Consider the following 16,495-nt stretch of genomic DNA (forward strand, 5'->3'; position numbering starts at 1 on the left):
GGAAAACCAACGCAATGCTCAAGAGGTAGCAAACTACATCTTCACTTGGTCGCTTGGAGAGGGCTCGGTCGCTTGGGTGTTTGAAGTTGGAGAGAATGGATCAGGTCTGGCTTGTGGGTGGGAGAGGAAGAGAGGCACCCCATTTATAGGCTTGTGGGTGGGAGAGGAAGAGAGAAGGGATAAGAACGGTGTGTGTGTGAATCCGGACGCGTGTGTGCATCTGTTACGTTTTGCACCCTTAATTTTTTGCACGGAAACGATGCATGGGTGCGTGTGTGAATCACTGCATAGGGAAGCTCTTTGATCGGGCGCGTGCATCTGACTCGTTGCCGTAATCTGAACCACTACCGTAATCTGAAACAATGGCCTAACTCTGAATCAATACATGCATGGACACCTAGCTCGCCTCGCTAGCCTAGCTCGCCTCGCTCGCATGCATGCACGTCCGCCTACCGCGCATGCAAACCCACGTCGCCGCCCTTCCCATGCATGCAGGCCTGGAGAGACAACCTATTAACTGCGGTCTCAGGCCCAGACAACGAGACGGCCCAACGGTCCATCCAGCGTGCCCGGTACTTGTTGAGAAAAAACAATCTCCCAGCCAATCAGATTGCATCTCGTGGATCGCCCCCCTCCTCCCCACAGATTCCTTCTAAAAGGGTTAGATCGACGGCCCTTGATCGCCGCTAGGGTTAGATGGACGGTCCTTGTTCAGCGCTAGGGTTAGCAGGGATTGGAGCAGTCAAAGATATGTTTGACCAGATTTAAAATGAGCATAATAAATTAAATAAAAATCAGAAAAATGAAAAACATGCGCACATAGTCTTCTTATGTCATATACTAACGATTTAAGTTGATAAACAAGGTTTACATACATTTAAACGAAAAGTTCATGTGTCTTATGTGATATCTGTTGGGGAACGTAGCAGAAAACAAAATTTTTTCCTACGGTTTCACCAAGATCCATCTAGGAGTTCATCTAGCAACGAGTGATTAGATGCATCTACGTACCTTGTAGATGGCGAGCGGAAGCGTTCAAAGAACGGGGATGATGTAGTCGAACACGACGTGATCCAAATCACCGATGATCTTAGTACCGAACGGACGGTGCCTCCGCGTTCAACACACGTACGGAACGGATGACGTCTCCTCCTTTCTTGATCCAGCAAGGGGGGAAGAGAGGTTGATGAAGATCCAGCAGCACGACGGCGTGGTGGTGGATGCAGGGCGTCACAGTAGCAGGGCTTCGCCTATACTACGAGAGAGAGACGTAACAGGGAGAGAGGAAGCACCAAAGGCTGAGGTATGAAGTCCTCCCTCTCCTCAACTATATATAGGAGGGCCAAGGGGGGGGGTGCGCCAGCCTAGGAGATCCAATCTCCTAGGTGCGGCGGCCAGGGAGGTTTCCCTCCCCCCCCCAAGGCACTCAGGGGTGCCTTCCACTAGTGGGACTCCTCCCCCATGGAAACCCTAGGCGCATGGGCCTATAGGGGCTGGTGCCCTTGGCCCATATAGGCCAAGGCGCACCCCCTACAGCCCATGTGGCCCCCCGGGATAGGTGGCCCCACCCGGTGGGCCCCCGGGACCCCTCCGGTGGTCCCGGTACAATACCGATAACCCCGAAACTTGTCCCGATGGCCGAAACAGCACTTCCTATATATAATTCTTTACCTCCGGACCATTCCGGAACTCCTCGTGACGTCCGGGATCTCATCCGGGACTCCGAACAATATTCGGGTTACTGCATATACATATCTTCACAACCCTAGCGTCACCGATCCTTAAGTGTGTAGACCCTACGGGTTCGGGAGACAAGCAGACATGACCGAGACGACTCTCCAGTCAATAACCAACAGCGGGATCTGGATACCCATGTTGGCTCCCACATGCTCCACGATGATCTCATCGGATGAACCACGATGTCAAGGATTAATCAACCCCGTATACAATTCCCTTTGTCAATCGGTATGTTACTTGCCCGAGACTCGATCGTCGGTATCCCAATACCTTGTTCAATCTCGTTACCAGCAAGTCACTTTACTCGTACCGTAATGCATGATCCCGTGATCAACCACTTGGTCACCTTGAGCTCATAATGATGATGCATTACCGAGTGGGCCCAGTGATACCTCTCCATTATATGGAGTGACAAATCCCAGTCTCGATCCGTGTCAACCCAACAGACACTTTCGGAGATACCTGTAGTGCACCTTTATAGTCACCCAGTTACGTTGTGACGTTTGATACACCCAAAGCACTCCTACGGTATCCGGGAGTTACACGATCTCATGGTCAAAGGAAAAGATACTTGACATTGGAAAAGCTCTAGCAAACGAACTACATGATCTTTGTGCTATGCTTAGGATTGGGTCTTGTCCATCACATCATTCTCCTAATGATGTGATCCCGTTATCAATGACATCCAATGTCCATAGCCAGGAAATCATGACTATCTGTTGATCAACGAGCTAGTCAACTAGAGGCTTACTAGGGACATATTATGGTCTATGTATTCACATGTGTATTACGATTTCCGGATAATACAGTTATAGCATGAATAAAGACAATTATCATGAACAAAGAAATATAATAATAATGCTTTTATTATTGCCTCTAGGGCATATTTCCAACAGTCTCCCACTTGCACTAGAGTCAATAATCTAGTTACATTGTGATGAATCGAACACCCATGGAATTCTGGTGTTGATCATGTTTTGCCCTAGGGAGAGGTTTAGTCAACGGATCTGCTATATTCAGGTCCGTATGTACTTTACAAATCTCTATGTCTCCATCTTGAACATTTTCACGAATGGAGTTGAAGCGACGCTTGATGTGCCTTGTCTTCTTGTGAAACCTGGGCTCCTTGGCAAGTGCAATAGCTCCAGTGTTGTCACAAAAGAGTTTGATTGACCCCGACGCATTGGGTATGACTCCTAGGTCGGTGATGAACTCCTTCACCCATATTGCTTCATGTGCTGCCTCCGAGGCTGCCATGTACTCCGCTTCACATGTAGATCCCGCCACGATGCTCTGTTTGCAGCTGCACCAGCTCACTGCTCCACCATTCAACATATACACGTATCCGGTTTGTGACTTAGAGTCATCCAGATCTGTGTCGAAACTAGCGTCGACGTAACCCTTTACGACGAGCTCTTCGTCACCTCCATAAACGAGAAACATTTCCTTAGTCCTTTTCAGGTACTTCAGGATATTCTTGACCGCTGTCCAGTGTTCCTTGCCGGGATTACTTTGGTACCTTCCTACCAAACTTACGGCAAGGTTTACATCAGGTCTGGTACACAGCATGGCATACATAATAGAACCTATGGCTGATGCATAGGGGATGACGCTCATCTCTTCTATATCTTCTGCCGTGGTCGGACATTGAGTTGAGCTCAATTTCATACCTTGTAACACAGGCAAGAACCCCTTCTTGGACTGATCCATTTTGAACTTCTTCAAAATCTTATCAAGGTATGTGCTTTGTGAAAGACCTATGAGGCGTCTTGATCTATCTCTATAGATCTTGATGCCTAATATATAAGCAGCTTCTCCAAGGTCCTTCATTGAAAAACTCTTATTCAAGTAGGCCTTGATGCTGTCCAAGAGTTCTATATCATTTCCCATCAAAAGTATGTCATCTACATATAGTATGAGAAATGCTACAGAGCTCCCACTCACTTTCTTGTAAACGCAGGCTTCTCCATAAGTCTGCGTAAACCCAAACGCTTTGATCATCTCATCAAAGCGAATGTTCCAACTCCGAGATGCTTGCACCAGCCCATAAATCGAGCGTTGGAGCTTGCACACCTTGTTAGCATTCTTAGGATCGACAAAACCTTCCGGCTGCATCATATACAACTCTTCATTAAGGAAACCATTAAGGAATGCCGTTTTGACGTCCATTTGCCATATCTCATAATCGTAGAATGCGGCAATTGCTAACATGATTCGGACGGACTTTAGCTTCGCTACCGGTGAGAAAGTCTCATCGTAGTCAACCCCTTGAACTTGTCGATAACCCTTAGCGACAAGTCGAGCTTTATAGATGGTTACATTACCATCCGCGTCTGTCTTCTTCTTGAAGATCCATTTATTTTCTATGGCTTGCCGTTCAACGGGCAAGTCAGTCAAAGTCCATACTTTGTTTTCATACATGGATCTTATCTCGGATTTCATGGCTTCTAGCCATTTGTCGGAATCCGGGCCTGCCATCGCTTCTTCATAGTTCGAAGGTTCACTGTTGTCTAACAACATGATTTCCAAGACAGGGTTGCCGTACCACTCTGGTGCGGAACGTGTCCTTGTGGACCTTCGAATTTCAGTAGGAGCTTGATCAGAAGTATCTTGATCATCATCAATAACTTCCTCTCTAGTCGGTGCAGGCGCCTCAGGAACATTTTCTTGAGTTGCGCCATTTTCCGGTTCAAGAGGTAATACTTCATCAAGTTCTACTTTCCTCCCACTTACTTCTTTCGAGAGAAACTCTTTCTCCAGAAAGGATCCATTCTTGGCAACAAAGATCTTGCCTTCGGATCTGAGGTAGAAGATATACCCAATGGTTTCTTTAGGGTATCCTATGAAGACGCATTTTTCCGATTTGGGTTCGAGCTTTTCAGGTTGTAGTTTCCTGACATAAGCATTGCATCCCCAAACTTTTAGAAACGATAGCTTAGGTTTCTTCCCAAACCATAATTCAAATGGTGTCGTCTCAACGGATTTCGACGGAGCCCTATTTAAAGTGAATGTGGCAGTCTCTAAAGCATAGCCCCAAAAAGATAACGGTAAATCGGTAAGAGACATCATAGATCGCACCATATCTAATAGAGTGCGATTACGACGTTCGGACACACCATTACGCTGAGGTGTTCCAGGCGGCGTGAGTTGTGAAACTATTCCACATTTTCTTAAGTGTGTGCCAAATTCGTGACTCAAGTATTCTCCTCCACGATCTGATCGTAGAAACTTGATTTTCCTGTCACGTTGATTCTCAACTTCACTCTGAAATTCTTTGAACTTTTCAAAGGTTTCAGACTTGTGTTTCATTAAGTAGACATAACCATGTCTACTTAAGTCATCAGTGAGGGTGAGAACATAACGATAGCCACCGCGAGCCTCAACACTCATTGGACCGCACACATCAGTATGTATGATTTCCAATAAGTTGGTTGCTCGCTCCATTGTTCCTGAGAACGGAGTCTTGGTCATTTTACCCATGAGGCATGGTTCGCACGTGTCAAATGATTCATAATCAAGAGACTCTAAAAGTCCATCTGCATGGAGCTTCTTCATGCGTTTGACACCTATGTGACCAAGGCGGCAGTGCCACAAGTATGTGGGACTATCGTTATCAACTTTACATCTTTTGGTATTCACACTATGAATATGTGTAATATTACGTTCGAGATTCATTAAGAATAAACCATTGACCATCGGAGCATGACCATAAAACATATCTCTCATATAAATAGAACAACCATTATTCTCAGATTTAAATGAGTAGCCATCTCGTATTAAACGAGATCCCGATACAATGTTCATGCTCAAACTTGGCACGGAATAACAATTATTGAGGTTTATAACTAATCCCGTAGGTAAATGTAGAGGTAGCGTGCCGACGGCGATCACATCGACCTTGGAACCATTCCCGACGCGCATCGTCACCTCATCCTTTACCAGTCTCTGTTTATTCTGCAGCTCCTGCTGTGAGTTACAAATATGAGCAATGGCACCGGTATCAAATACCCAGGAGTTACTACGAGTACTGGTAAGGTACACATCAATTACATGTATATCACATATACCTTTTGTTTTGCCGGCCTTCTTGTCCGCTAAGTATTTGGGGTAGTTCCGCTTCCAGTGACCCTTCCCTTTGCAATAAAAGCACTCCGTCTCAGGCTTGGGTCCATACTTTGACTTCTTCTTCCCAGCAGCTTGCTTGCCGGGCGCGGCAACTTCCTTGCCGTCCTTCTCAAAGTTCTTTTTACCCTTGCCCTTCTTGAACTTAGTGGTTTTATTGACCATCAACACTTGATGTTCCTTCTTGACTTCTACCTCTGCTGATTTCAGCATTGCAAATACTTCAGGAATGGTCTTTTCCATCCCCTGCATATTGAAGTTCATCACAAAGCTCTTGTAGCTTGGTGGAAGCGACTGGAGGATTCTGTCAATGACCGCATCATCCGGGAGATTAACTCCCAGCTGAGTCAAGCGGTTATGTAACCCAGACATAGTGAGTATGTGCTCACTGACAGAACTATTTTCCTCCATCTTACAGCTGAAGAATTTGTCGAAGACTTCATACCTCTCGACCCGGGCATGAGCTTGGAAAACCATTTTCAGCTCTTCGAACATCTCATATGCTCCATGTCTCTCAAAACGCTTTTGGAGCCCCGGCTCTAGGCTGTAAAGCATGCCGCACTAAACGAGGGAGTAGTCATCAGTACGTGTCTGCCAAGCGTTCATAGCGTCTTGGTTCTGTGGGACGGGTGGATCACCTAGCGGTGCTTGTAGGACATAATCTTTCTTGGCAGCTATGAGGATGATCCTCAGGTTCCGGACCCAGTCCGTATAGTTGCTGCCATCGTCTTTCAGCTTGGTTTTCTCTAGGAACGCGTTGAAATTGAATACAACGTTGGCCATTTGATCTACAAGACATATTGTAAAGATTTTAGACTAAGTTCATGATAATTAAGTTCATCTAATCAAATTATTAATGAACTCCCACTTAGATAGACATCCCTCTTCTAGTCATCTAAGTATAACATGATCCGAGTTGGCTAGGCCATGTCCGATCATCACGTGACACGAACTAGTCAACGTCGGTGAACATCTTCATGTTGATCGTATCTTCTATACGACTCATGCTCGACCTTTCGGTCTTCTGTGTTCCGAGGCCATGTCTATGCACATGCTAGGCTCGTCAAGTCAACCTAAGTGTATTGCGTGTGTAAATCTGTCTTACACCCGTTGTATGTGAACGTAAGGATCTATCACACCCGATCATCACGTGGTGCTTCGAAACGACGAACTGTAGCGACGGTGCACAGTTAGGGGGAACACTTTCTTGAAATTATTATGAGGGATCATCTTATTTACTACCGTCGTTCTAAGCAAACAAGATGCAAAACATGATAAACACCACATGCAATCAAATAATAATAGTGACATGATATGGCCAATATCACATAGCTCCTTTGATCTCCATCTTGGGCTCCATGATCATCCTGTCACCGTCATACTCATCGACATGTAAGTTGTGATTCCTATTACAATAGCATGAACATCTCATACATCACATATAGATCATTCATCATTCATCACAACTTTGGCCATATCACATCACATAGCATACCCTGCAAAAACAAGTTAGACGTTCTCTAATTGTTGTTTGCATGTTTTACGTGGCTGCTATGGGTTTCTAGCAAGAATGTTTCTTACCTACGCAAAGACCACAACGTGATATGCCAATTGCTATTTACCCTTCATAAGGACCCTTTTCATCGAATCCGATCCGACTAAAGTAGGAGAGACAGACACCCGCTAGCCACCTTATACAACTAGTGCATGTCAGTCGGTGGAACCTGTCTCACGTAAGAGTACGTGTAACGTCGGTCCGGGCCGCTTCATCCCATGATGCCGCCGAATCAAGATAAGACTAGTAATGGCAAGCATATTGAACAAAATCAACGCCCTCAACTACTTTGTGTTCTACTCGTGCAAGAGAACTACGCATAGACCTAGCTCATGATGCCACTGTTGGGGAACGTAGCAGAAAACAAAAAAATTTCCTACGGTTTCACCAAGATCCATCTAGGAGTTCATCTAGCAACGAGTGATTAGATGCATCTACGTACCTTGTAGATGGCGAGCGGAAGCGTTCAAAGAACGGGGATGATGTAGTCGAACACGATGTGATCCAAATCACCGATGATCTTAGCGCCGAACGAACGGTGCCTCCGCGTTCAACACACGTACGGAACGGATGACGTTTCCTCCTTTCTTGATCCAGCAAGGGGGGAAGAGAGGTTGATGAAGATCCAGCAGCACGACGGCGTGGTGGTGGATGCAGGGCGTCACAGTAGCAGGGCTTCGCCTATACTACGAGAGAGAGACGTAACAGGGAGAGAGGAAGCACCAAAGGCTGAGGTATGAAGTCCTCCCTCTCCTCAACTATATATAGGAGGGCCAAGGGGGGGTGCGCCAGCCTAGGAGATCCAATCTCCTAGGTGCGGCGGCCAGGGAGGTTTCCCTCCCCCCCAAGGCACTCAGGGGTGCCTTCCACTAGTGGGACTCCTCCCCCATGGAAACCCTAGGCGCATGGGCCTATAGGGGCTGGTGCCCTTGGACCATATAGGCCAAGGCGCACCCCCTACAGCCCATGTGGCCCCCCGGGACAGGTGGCCCCACCCGATGGGCCCCCGGGACCCCTCCGGTGGTCCCGGTACAATACCGATAACCCCGAAACTTGTCCCGATGGCCGAAACAGCACTTCCTATATATAATTCTTTACCTCCGGACCATTCCGGAACTCCTCGTGACGTCCGGGATCTCATCCGGGACTCCGAATAATATTCGGGTTACTGCATATACATATCTTCACAACCCTAGCGTCACCGATCCTTAAGTGTGTAGACCCTACGGGTTCGGGAGACAAGCAGACATGACCGAGACGACTCTCCAGTCAATAACCAACAGCGGGATCTGGATACCCATGTTGGCTCCCACATGCTCCACGATGATCTCATCGGATGAACCACGATGTCGAGGATTAATCAACCCCGTATACAATTCCCTTTGTCAATCGGTATGTTACTTGCCCGAGACTCGATCGTCGGTATCCCAATACCTTGTTCAATCTCGTTACCGGCAAGTCACTTTACTCGTACCGTAATGCATGATCCCGTGATCAACCACTTGGTCACCTTGAGCTCATAATGATGATGCATTACCGAGTGGGCCCAGTGATACCTCTCCATTATATGGAGTGACAAATCCCAGTCTCGATCCATGTCAACCCAACAGACACTTTCGGAGATACCTGTAGTGCACCTTTATAGTCACCCAGTTACGTTGTGACGTTTGATACACCCAAAGCACTCCTACGGTATCCGGGAGTTACACGATCTCATGGTCAAAGGAAAAGATACTTGACATTGGAAAAGCTCTAGCAAACGAACTACACGATCTTTGTGCTATGCTTAGGATTGGGTCTTGTCCATCACATCATTCTCCTAATGATGTGATCCCGTTATCAATGACATCCAATGTCCATAGCCAGGAAATCATGACTATCTGTTGATCAACGAGCTAGTCAACTAGAGGCTTACTAGGGACATATTATGGTCTATGTATTCACACGTGTATTACGATTTCCGGATAATACAGTTATAGCATGAATAAAGACAATTATCATGAACAAAGAAATATAATAATAATGCTTTTATTATTGCCTCTAGGGCATATTTCCAACAATATCTCGAGTATCTCAAACTCTCTTCTATGAAGTGAAGAGAAGTGTTTTGGGGAAATGAACATGAAAATTTCAAAAAACTCACCACAGCTTCATTTTGGAGTGACTAAGGATCCAGGCTTAGTTTTTCATTTTGATGTTTTAGACTTGTTTAAATATTGGTCAAAGTTAAGTTTGACCAGAATTTAAATGAGCAAAACAAATAAAAAATCAAAAAATGGAAAAACCAGCGCACATAGTCTGTATATATAGAATATATGTGTAGGAAAGTTATTTGGCTGATTTACACAAGGTCGAAAAAAAACCTTGCTTAGAAATGAATTCGTTTACGCTACCTTTTGACCCCTCTTTTTTAGCACGTTTTTCATGAAAATTTCAAAAACCTCACCACGGCTTCATTTTGGATTGACTAAGAAGGATCCAGGCTTAGTTTTTCATTTTGATGTTTTAGACTTGTTTAAATCTTGGTCAAAGTTAGGTTTGACCAGAATTCAAATGAGCAAAACAAAATTCAAAAAATCAAAAAAAAAGGAAAACAAGCGCACATAGTCTGTGTATATAGAATATATGTGTAGGAAAGTTATTTGGCTCATTTAGACAAGGTCAAAAAAATCTTTCTTAGAAATGAGGCCGTTTACCCTACCTTTGGAGCTCTTTTTTAGCACATTTTTCATGAATGTGAGTTTACCAAAGTTTCAAAAGAATTCCAACATCCATATAGCATGTCAAATTTGAAGTTCTAACATAGGTCCAACATCATTCAAACATAGTTCTAACATAGGTCCAACATCATCCAACAGAAATACAACATTATTCATAATGTTTCATAATCATTCATAAATAGTGTTGGGGCTTCTGTCTGTTCCTTGAGCTTCTTGCCATCACTTTGCTCCTCGTGCACCTTGTGCTCATTGCTTCATCTCTTCTCCTCTTGGTTGTCGGTACCTTGTGCATCTTCTTCAAACCTACCATAGAGCTGTGCAAAACATAAAAGGGTAATGAGATCATGTCAAGTGATAAATGTACAGTAGTATTTGACCCTTGCAAGATTTACATACCTAGCAGAACTCACAACAACAGAAGGTTGGTCACCATGTGGAGCCTCACTTGGATCACCATTTGGAGCCTCACTTGGATCACCATGATCACCATTTGGAGCCTCACTTGGATCACCATTTGCAGCCTCACTTGAATCATTATTTGGAGGATATTTTGGATCATCGTCAAAATCATGCAGCTGGTGACCATCATCATTTGGAACCTCGTCAAAATCCTCATCTCATGCAACCGGTTGTTGACCATCATTTTCATCATCTATTGAGGTAACCGGCTGCTGACCAACATTTTCATCGCAACCTTCATCGAAACTCTCTTCGAACGTTGGATCTACTGTGTTATCAAAATACTTACCGAAATGACCAGACCCACCACACCTTGTGCACTTACGCTTCCTCGCTCCAAGTCCAGCTCCTTCGCTGCGAGGTTTGATTTGACTCTTCCTTGGTCTACCTGCTGCTCTCTTCAGAACTAGAGCATAAACCTTGAATCCAGGGTCCACCATGTCCCATTGTTGTTTTCCCTCCATAACAGGCAAGGCATAAGCATATGTGGACTTGAACCTTGCAATAGAGTAGTAATCATGCACATACTATTGTATGTTCCCTGCTGGACCTGGGAGAGAAGTGATGAAAAGCAAGGCATGAATGCATGGCAACCCAGTTATCTGCCATTGCCTACAACTGCAAGTTCTAGCTTCTAAATTCACTGGATATCTCCATTCCATCTTCTCTTTATCCAAATATGATATATCTGCTGTGGTCCCCGAGCAAAGAGTCATGTTCATTTCCAAGCCTGTTGTTTTCTGCTTCAGTTCATTCATCACGACAGGGATGATAATGTGGCCCCTGAATTTTGCCTCGGCTATTCTTGCACGATAATGAAATTTCTGTATGTATTCTATACTTATCATGTCAAGCAAATCCACCACATAATGACCCTTTAGTTTCCGGATCGTTGAGTGGAAAGACTCTGCTAGATTATTATGCACATAGTCAACTTTTCTCAGTTCACTGATTTGGCTTCTGGCCCATAACTTGGAGTGCTGTGTTTCCAAGCATTATTTCACTTTGGGATTCATGTATAACTGCCTCAAGTGGTAGTTGTGCTTCTTCACACTGCAAGTTAAAAGATGTTGGCCATAAATTGTCGGTATACACCTTTCCTTTGAATTTCTTCATGAAATTTGCAGCAAGGTGATGCATGCATTCCCTATGCTCTACTCCAGGGAACACATTGTCCACGGCCACTTCTAAACCTTTGCAGGCATCTGTATGAATGACCAACCCATTGGGATGTGCAATAGCCCGGCGCAGATTATGCAAAAACCAAGTCCAGCTCTCCTCGGACTCTGTCTCCAGCACACCGTAGGCAACTGGAAATACAAAACTGTGTGCATCAACTACACAAGCTGCTACTAATTGTCCTTTAAACCTCCCTATGAGAAAAGTGGCATCAATAGCCAAATAAGGCCTGCAGCCTGCCAAAAAACCCCGGCGACAAGCCTCAAAGCAGACAAAAACCCTCCTAAAGCATTCCTTGGTCTTTGTCACTCCCCTGAATGTGTACTCCACGGTGTGGTGGTCCATATCTACAATACTACATGGGCTAGTCCTCTCCACTTCACCTTTGAATGAATACAAGAATTGAAAACTTTCCTGCCAGTTACCATAAATAAAATCCATAGCATGTCGGAAAAGCAACTTGGCTCTCGGGTCCAGATGCTCCCGGAATCTGGACCACCCACTGAGCTCGAGATTCGCGCGTGCACATGTATTCTATGATGTATACTGCGGTCGAAATTCTGGACAGCGGCCTCACACAACGGTACAATCCGAGACGGCGTTAGCTCATGTATGGACAGAACAGACAGCGCGTCGATCGGCACAGACGGGGCGTGAGTTCTGTACCACCCGGCCCAGGTAACGGCCGTTTTCCACACCCCCACCCACCGGCCGACACATTTCCAGCAGATCCGCACCAGGCTTCTTCCTCCACACTACTCCAGAAATATCCAGTACTGTTCCGAGCTCCAGATCCATCGGCGCCATGGCTTCTTCGTCATCTTCCAGCCAGCACCCGGCCTCACAGGAGGTGTTGCCTCTAATCCCTTGTCCGTACTGCGGCGACAAGATCCTCACGTACGTCTGCGGAGCCAGTTCATTGAAGTCCGGACAGCGATTCTACAAATGCATCCAGAAAGATGTAAGTGTCTCTGATATGTAGGCATCAGATCGAAAGTTTCTCTGATATGTACGCATCAGATCGAAACCCCGATTTGTGTTTGACTTGATGTCTTGTGTTTTTCGAATGCAGGCCGGGTGATGCAAGTTCTATGAGTGGCAGGAGGGGTACGCTAGGTTTCTCCCGGCTCATCTTGGTGCCAACGGGGTCCAGAACCAGATCTAGGAGGGGGCGCCCCAAGTTGCAGCTCCGGCGGTGGACCAGCATATTGGAGCAATTCTAGCCATGGTCAGATATTTGAAGCTCAATCTTGTAGTCGCGGGAACCAACCTCACTGCCACGGCATTGCTTCTCGCACTATTCATCGCCATATGTGCCATGGTCATTATGTCTCGCTCCACCAGCGATTAATGTAATAGGCAGTAGCAACTACCTTTCGCGTGTGTCATTAGCATGGGGTCTGTGCTGTGCTAGACCCCGTAGCCGTCTTCGTTTATCTGTTCTAAGTAACTCTGCTGTACCAAGCCGTATGTGTCTGTTGTAATGCAACGAAATGATGCTTAATTAAGTACTTTCCTGTATTATGTCGAAAAGTTGCATGTGTCCATTAATTAAATTAATTACAGATGACTGGACCCGTTGGTTGGACTGGACCATTCTGGATTCCTTCCCACCCACACATCACGCTGGTTGTGGCCTTTCCTCACAGCCTGAACCACCCGGGCCGTGGCCGACCACACGACCAGATCTACAACCAACTCAGCGGCGACTCCGCCGCTGCCCCGACCTCACGACGGCGGCCGCGACTGTCTCGCCGAAGCTCCTCTACCAAAGGTACCCCTCTCGCAAAGTCCCCATGCCTCGATCTTTAGGCAGCCGCGGATCTCGCTCTTTGAATTCACTATCCCCATAGCTTGGTCCCGGGATCCCCTTTGACCTTAGTCCGATGCCAACACCCAGTCACCACAACTTTTCTATTCTTCTGCCGTAGGTACGAAATGGCTGGGTCAGTTAGCTCCGATGATTTTTGCGCCGCCGGCGGCCGCCGAACTGAACCAACACCGGCGAAATCATCAGATAGCAGGCGAACTAGTGCGTCAGGCAGCCGATCTGACGCAATTCCACCTAATTTCACTTCTAGGAGCTCTGTCGGGCACGTTGTCACTATTATCGACAGTTTCAGTGAATACAAGCGGCGGCTAGTAAAAGAGATAGGATTCGGGGGGTGCTAGAGCTGCCAATGATCCAGAAGTTAAAACTCAAGCTTAGTGCTTGGGCAATGAGCAAGGTCGATGTCACCCAACGTGCATTTGTTATTAATCCAAAGATAATTCTCCCGTTCAAGCCAGCGGATGTGGCCAAGGTCTTCGAGATCCCATGCGGCAACAGGGATGTGCGTGGACCGAATGGCAACATCAACGAAGAGTCTGTTTCATTTATAAAAAAGACCCTAGGCATGGACCAGTCCGCAGCACACAGCTTGCGCGTTGCGGAGGAGTTCATGATGCGGAACATAACTGAAGAATCAAGCAAGTTGGAGAAAGACTGTTTTCTGATAGCGTTCGTGATCTTTGTAATGGGTCATCTCCTAGATCCTTCGTCGAAACATGACTACAAGAGCATCAATTTCTGGGGCGCCATTGCTAATACCGAAGAGATAGCCCAGTTCAATTGGTGCGAGTATGTGTTGCAGGCCTTGCTTGATGCGGTCACAAAACTGAAGGTTGATATGGATAATGGCGTCACGACAGCAAACCTTACTGGATGCCATCTTTTCCTTCAGGTAATGACAATCATTTCACCCCTTTTTCCACCATCAAGTCAAACCAACTATGATGGTACTATAAGCAAAATCCTTCATCTCAATACTGATCATGATTTGTTATCAACCTTTTTATTATGTGGCCCAGGTGTTTCTTCTTGATAACCTTGACTTGGGGATATTCAACCTGAAACATGATGTTTTCCCTTGGGTCAAAATGTTCGACCAGGACACCTTGCGGCGCATGACTATAATGGCGTCCGACGTTGGAGTACCTGAGCCGTCATTCGCGTCATCAATGGTAATATATCTGTGAATAAACCACTGTCGTTAGCCATTGATGAGCCCCCACCGCACACCCAACTGAACAACCTTTTATTTTTCTTTGTCTCATGTTTTAACATTTGCAGTTGAGAGATGCAGCGACCGTATGCTACTCCCAGAGCGTTCAGACTGACAAGCCCCGCACCGACAACCCGCCATTGTCTCGAACCTGGTCCCCTCTCCCGCCACGCGTGCGCCGGCACCTCCCTTACTGTACCGAAGGACAGTGTAGTCAATCGCCCATCTCCAATGGTCGCAGTTGCCAAGAAGACCACGCCCCCAAGGCAAATGACCGCTGTTGACTACTCGAACTATATCACAAATCGATACCCAACTATGGTATTGAGCTCGCACTCTGTTTTTTCTTAGTATTGTCTTCACCTTCCTGTCATTCTGGTTTCCATAACTGAACCTAACTCGCATCTCCTATTGCAGTCATCCCAAACGATAGCGGTTCTTCTCCGTGAACAGAATGCACGGGCGGTGCGCCATCTTACCACGGCTCGGCAAAATATCCAGAATGACATGGTCAACTTCACAGACAAGCTAATGTCAGCGCTTGCTTCTGGATGCACATGCTGCACTGCTAGGGGTTTTTCTGATTGCCCTGTTAGACCGCAGACGCTAGACGAGGAAAGCGCATCATGCCGCGAAAAACGCAAGTTTGCTCTTCCTGGAGCCACGCACAGTGCACAAGCTTCATACCACACTCTAAAGTATCACAAACTTAGCGGTCTCAAGTTGGACCTCTCCGACTGCGAATGTTTTTTTAAATCCTGCGATAATTATCCATGCCAAATTTATTTTTCTGTTCTATATGTTGCTAAAGCAATTTCCTCTGTTATTGCCCTTTCTCCCCTACAGTTGAAAGTCCACCACAGAGAAGCGGCGTGCGAAAAGGCAGCATGCAAACCGAGCCAACACGCAAACCCGGCCATCATGCGGCCACATCAAGCCACAACAAGGACAAACATCATGGAAGAAGCGACGCCATATGCAACGCCATACAACAGTATGCCATATGCATAGCTGAAGCAGTTAAGGACATATACGTCGATAGTATTCAAGAAAACCAGACAGGCGTTTTCTTTTCCATCTCCACCGCCGAGCTACCCAAACGGAAATACGTATCATCAAGGAGCTATGCAGGGAATCCATGGTTTAAAGGCCGCCCAGTCGTGCCTCCTAAAACTGATATAGCCGACTTGCTGGAAGCCTATCTGCCATCGCTGCCCGACAATCAGCTGGCACAGTGAGTTTTTTCTTTTCAATAGATGTTCTAATGCTGATATATCACATGCCTCCGTCCAAACACCAGAGTTCTAACTTTATCTTATGCTACTGTCTGTAACAGAAACTTGATAGTTCATGGTACCCCCCGGGAGATTAGAATCAGAGGTGTCGAAATCCAACTACAGATCATCAGCAATAGCATGCTCAATCACGAGCTTGGTTCCATCCTTATACGTCAACTAATGCAGATGGACAGCGAAGCTAATTTGGATACACCTTGCCTAACACACCGCCACATCCTCGAATGTTATTTCTCGATACGAATGCACCATGCTAGCAATGTCTTCGGTTCATTTCTCATTTCTCCGCGCAGCCCATTTTGTTTCGCCACCTGCATTAATCATAATGGCCTCCTGAATTGTTTTAATTGTTCCTTCTTTGCAGACCTTAGCCCTTGCCGAAAA

General features: G+C 46.1%; 1 protein-coding gene across 2 annotated transcripts; it reads left to right on the forward strand.

Moving 5' to 3' along the window:
• The first annotated feature begins 13,406 nt into the window (after positions 1-13,406).
• LOC125543684 (uncharacterized) lies at positions 13,407-16,458 on the forward strand. 2 transcript variants are annotated; one of them, XM_087546834.1, is made up of 6 exons: positions 13,407-13,546; positions 14,305-14,495; positions 14,623-14,775; positions 14,885-15,137; positions 15,234-16,050; positions 16,153-16,458. In XM_087546834.1, the coding sequence occupies exons 4-5, from the start codon at positions 14,892-14,894 to the stop codon at positions 15,825-15,827; spliced, it is 840 nt and encodes a 279-aa protein (XP_087402960.1). In that variant the 5' UTR covers positions 13,407-13,546; positions 14,305-14,495; positions 14,623-14,775; positions 14,885-14,891; the 3' UTR covers positions 15,828-16,050; positions 16,153-16,458. The 2 variants fall into 2 exon arrangements, with proteins under 2 accessions (XP_087402960.1, XP_048563087.2); XM_048707130.2 differs by lacking the exon at positions 16,153-16,458 and having other exon boundaries at positions 13,704-14,495; positions 15,234-15,514; positions 15,663-15,928.
• Positions 16,459-16,495: the final 37 nt, after the last annotated feature.

The sequence above is a fragment of the Triticum urartu genome, chromosome 3A (genome assembly GCF_056163025.1).
Source record: "Triticum urartu cultivar PI428250 chromosome 3A, HENAU_Tu73, whole genome shotgun sequence".
Lineage (NCBI taxonomy): Eukaryota > Viridiplantae > Streptophyta > Magnoliopsida > Poales > Poaceae > Triticum > Triticum urartu.

Coding starts and splice junctions, on each gene's coding strand:
- LOC125543684 (XM_048707130.2), top strand. CDS start 13,953: ATGATCCAGAAGTTAAAACTCAAGCTTAGTGCTTGGGCAATGAGCAAG. Junction 14,496..14,622: donor GATGCCATCTTTTCCTTCAG/GTAATGACAATC, acceptor TATGTGGCCCAG/GTGTTTCTTCTTGATAACCT. Junction 14,776..14,884: donor CGTCATTCGCGTCATCAATG/GTAATATATCTG, acceptor TAACATTTGCAG/TTGAGAGATGCAGCGACCGT.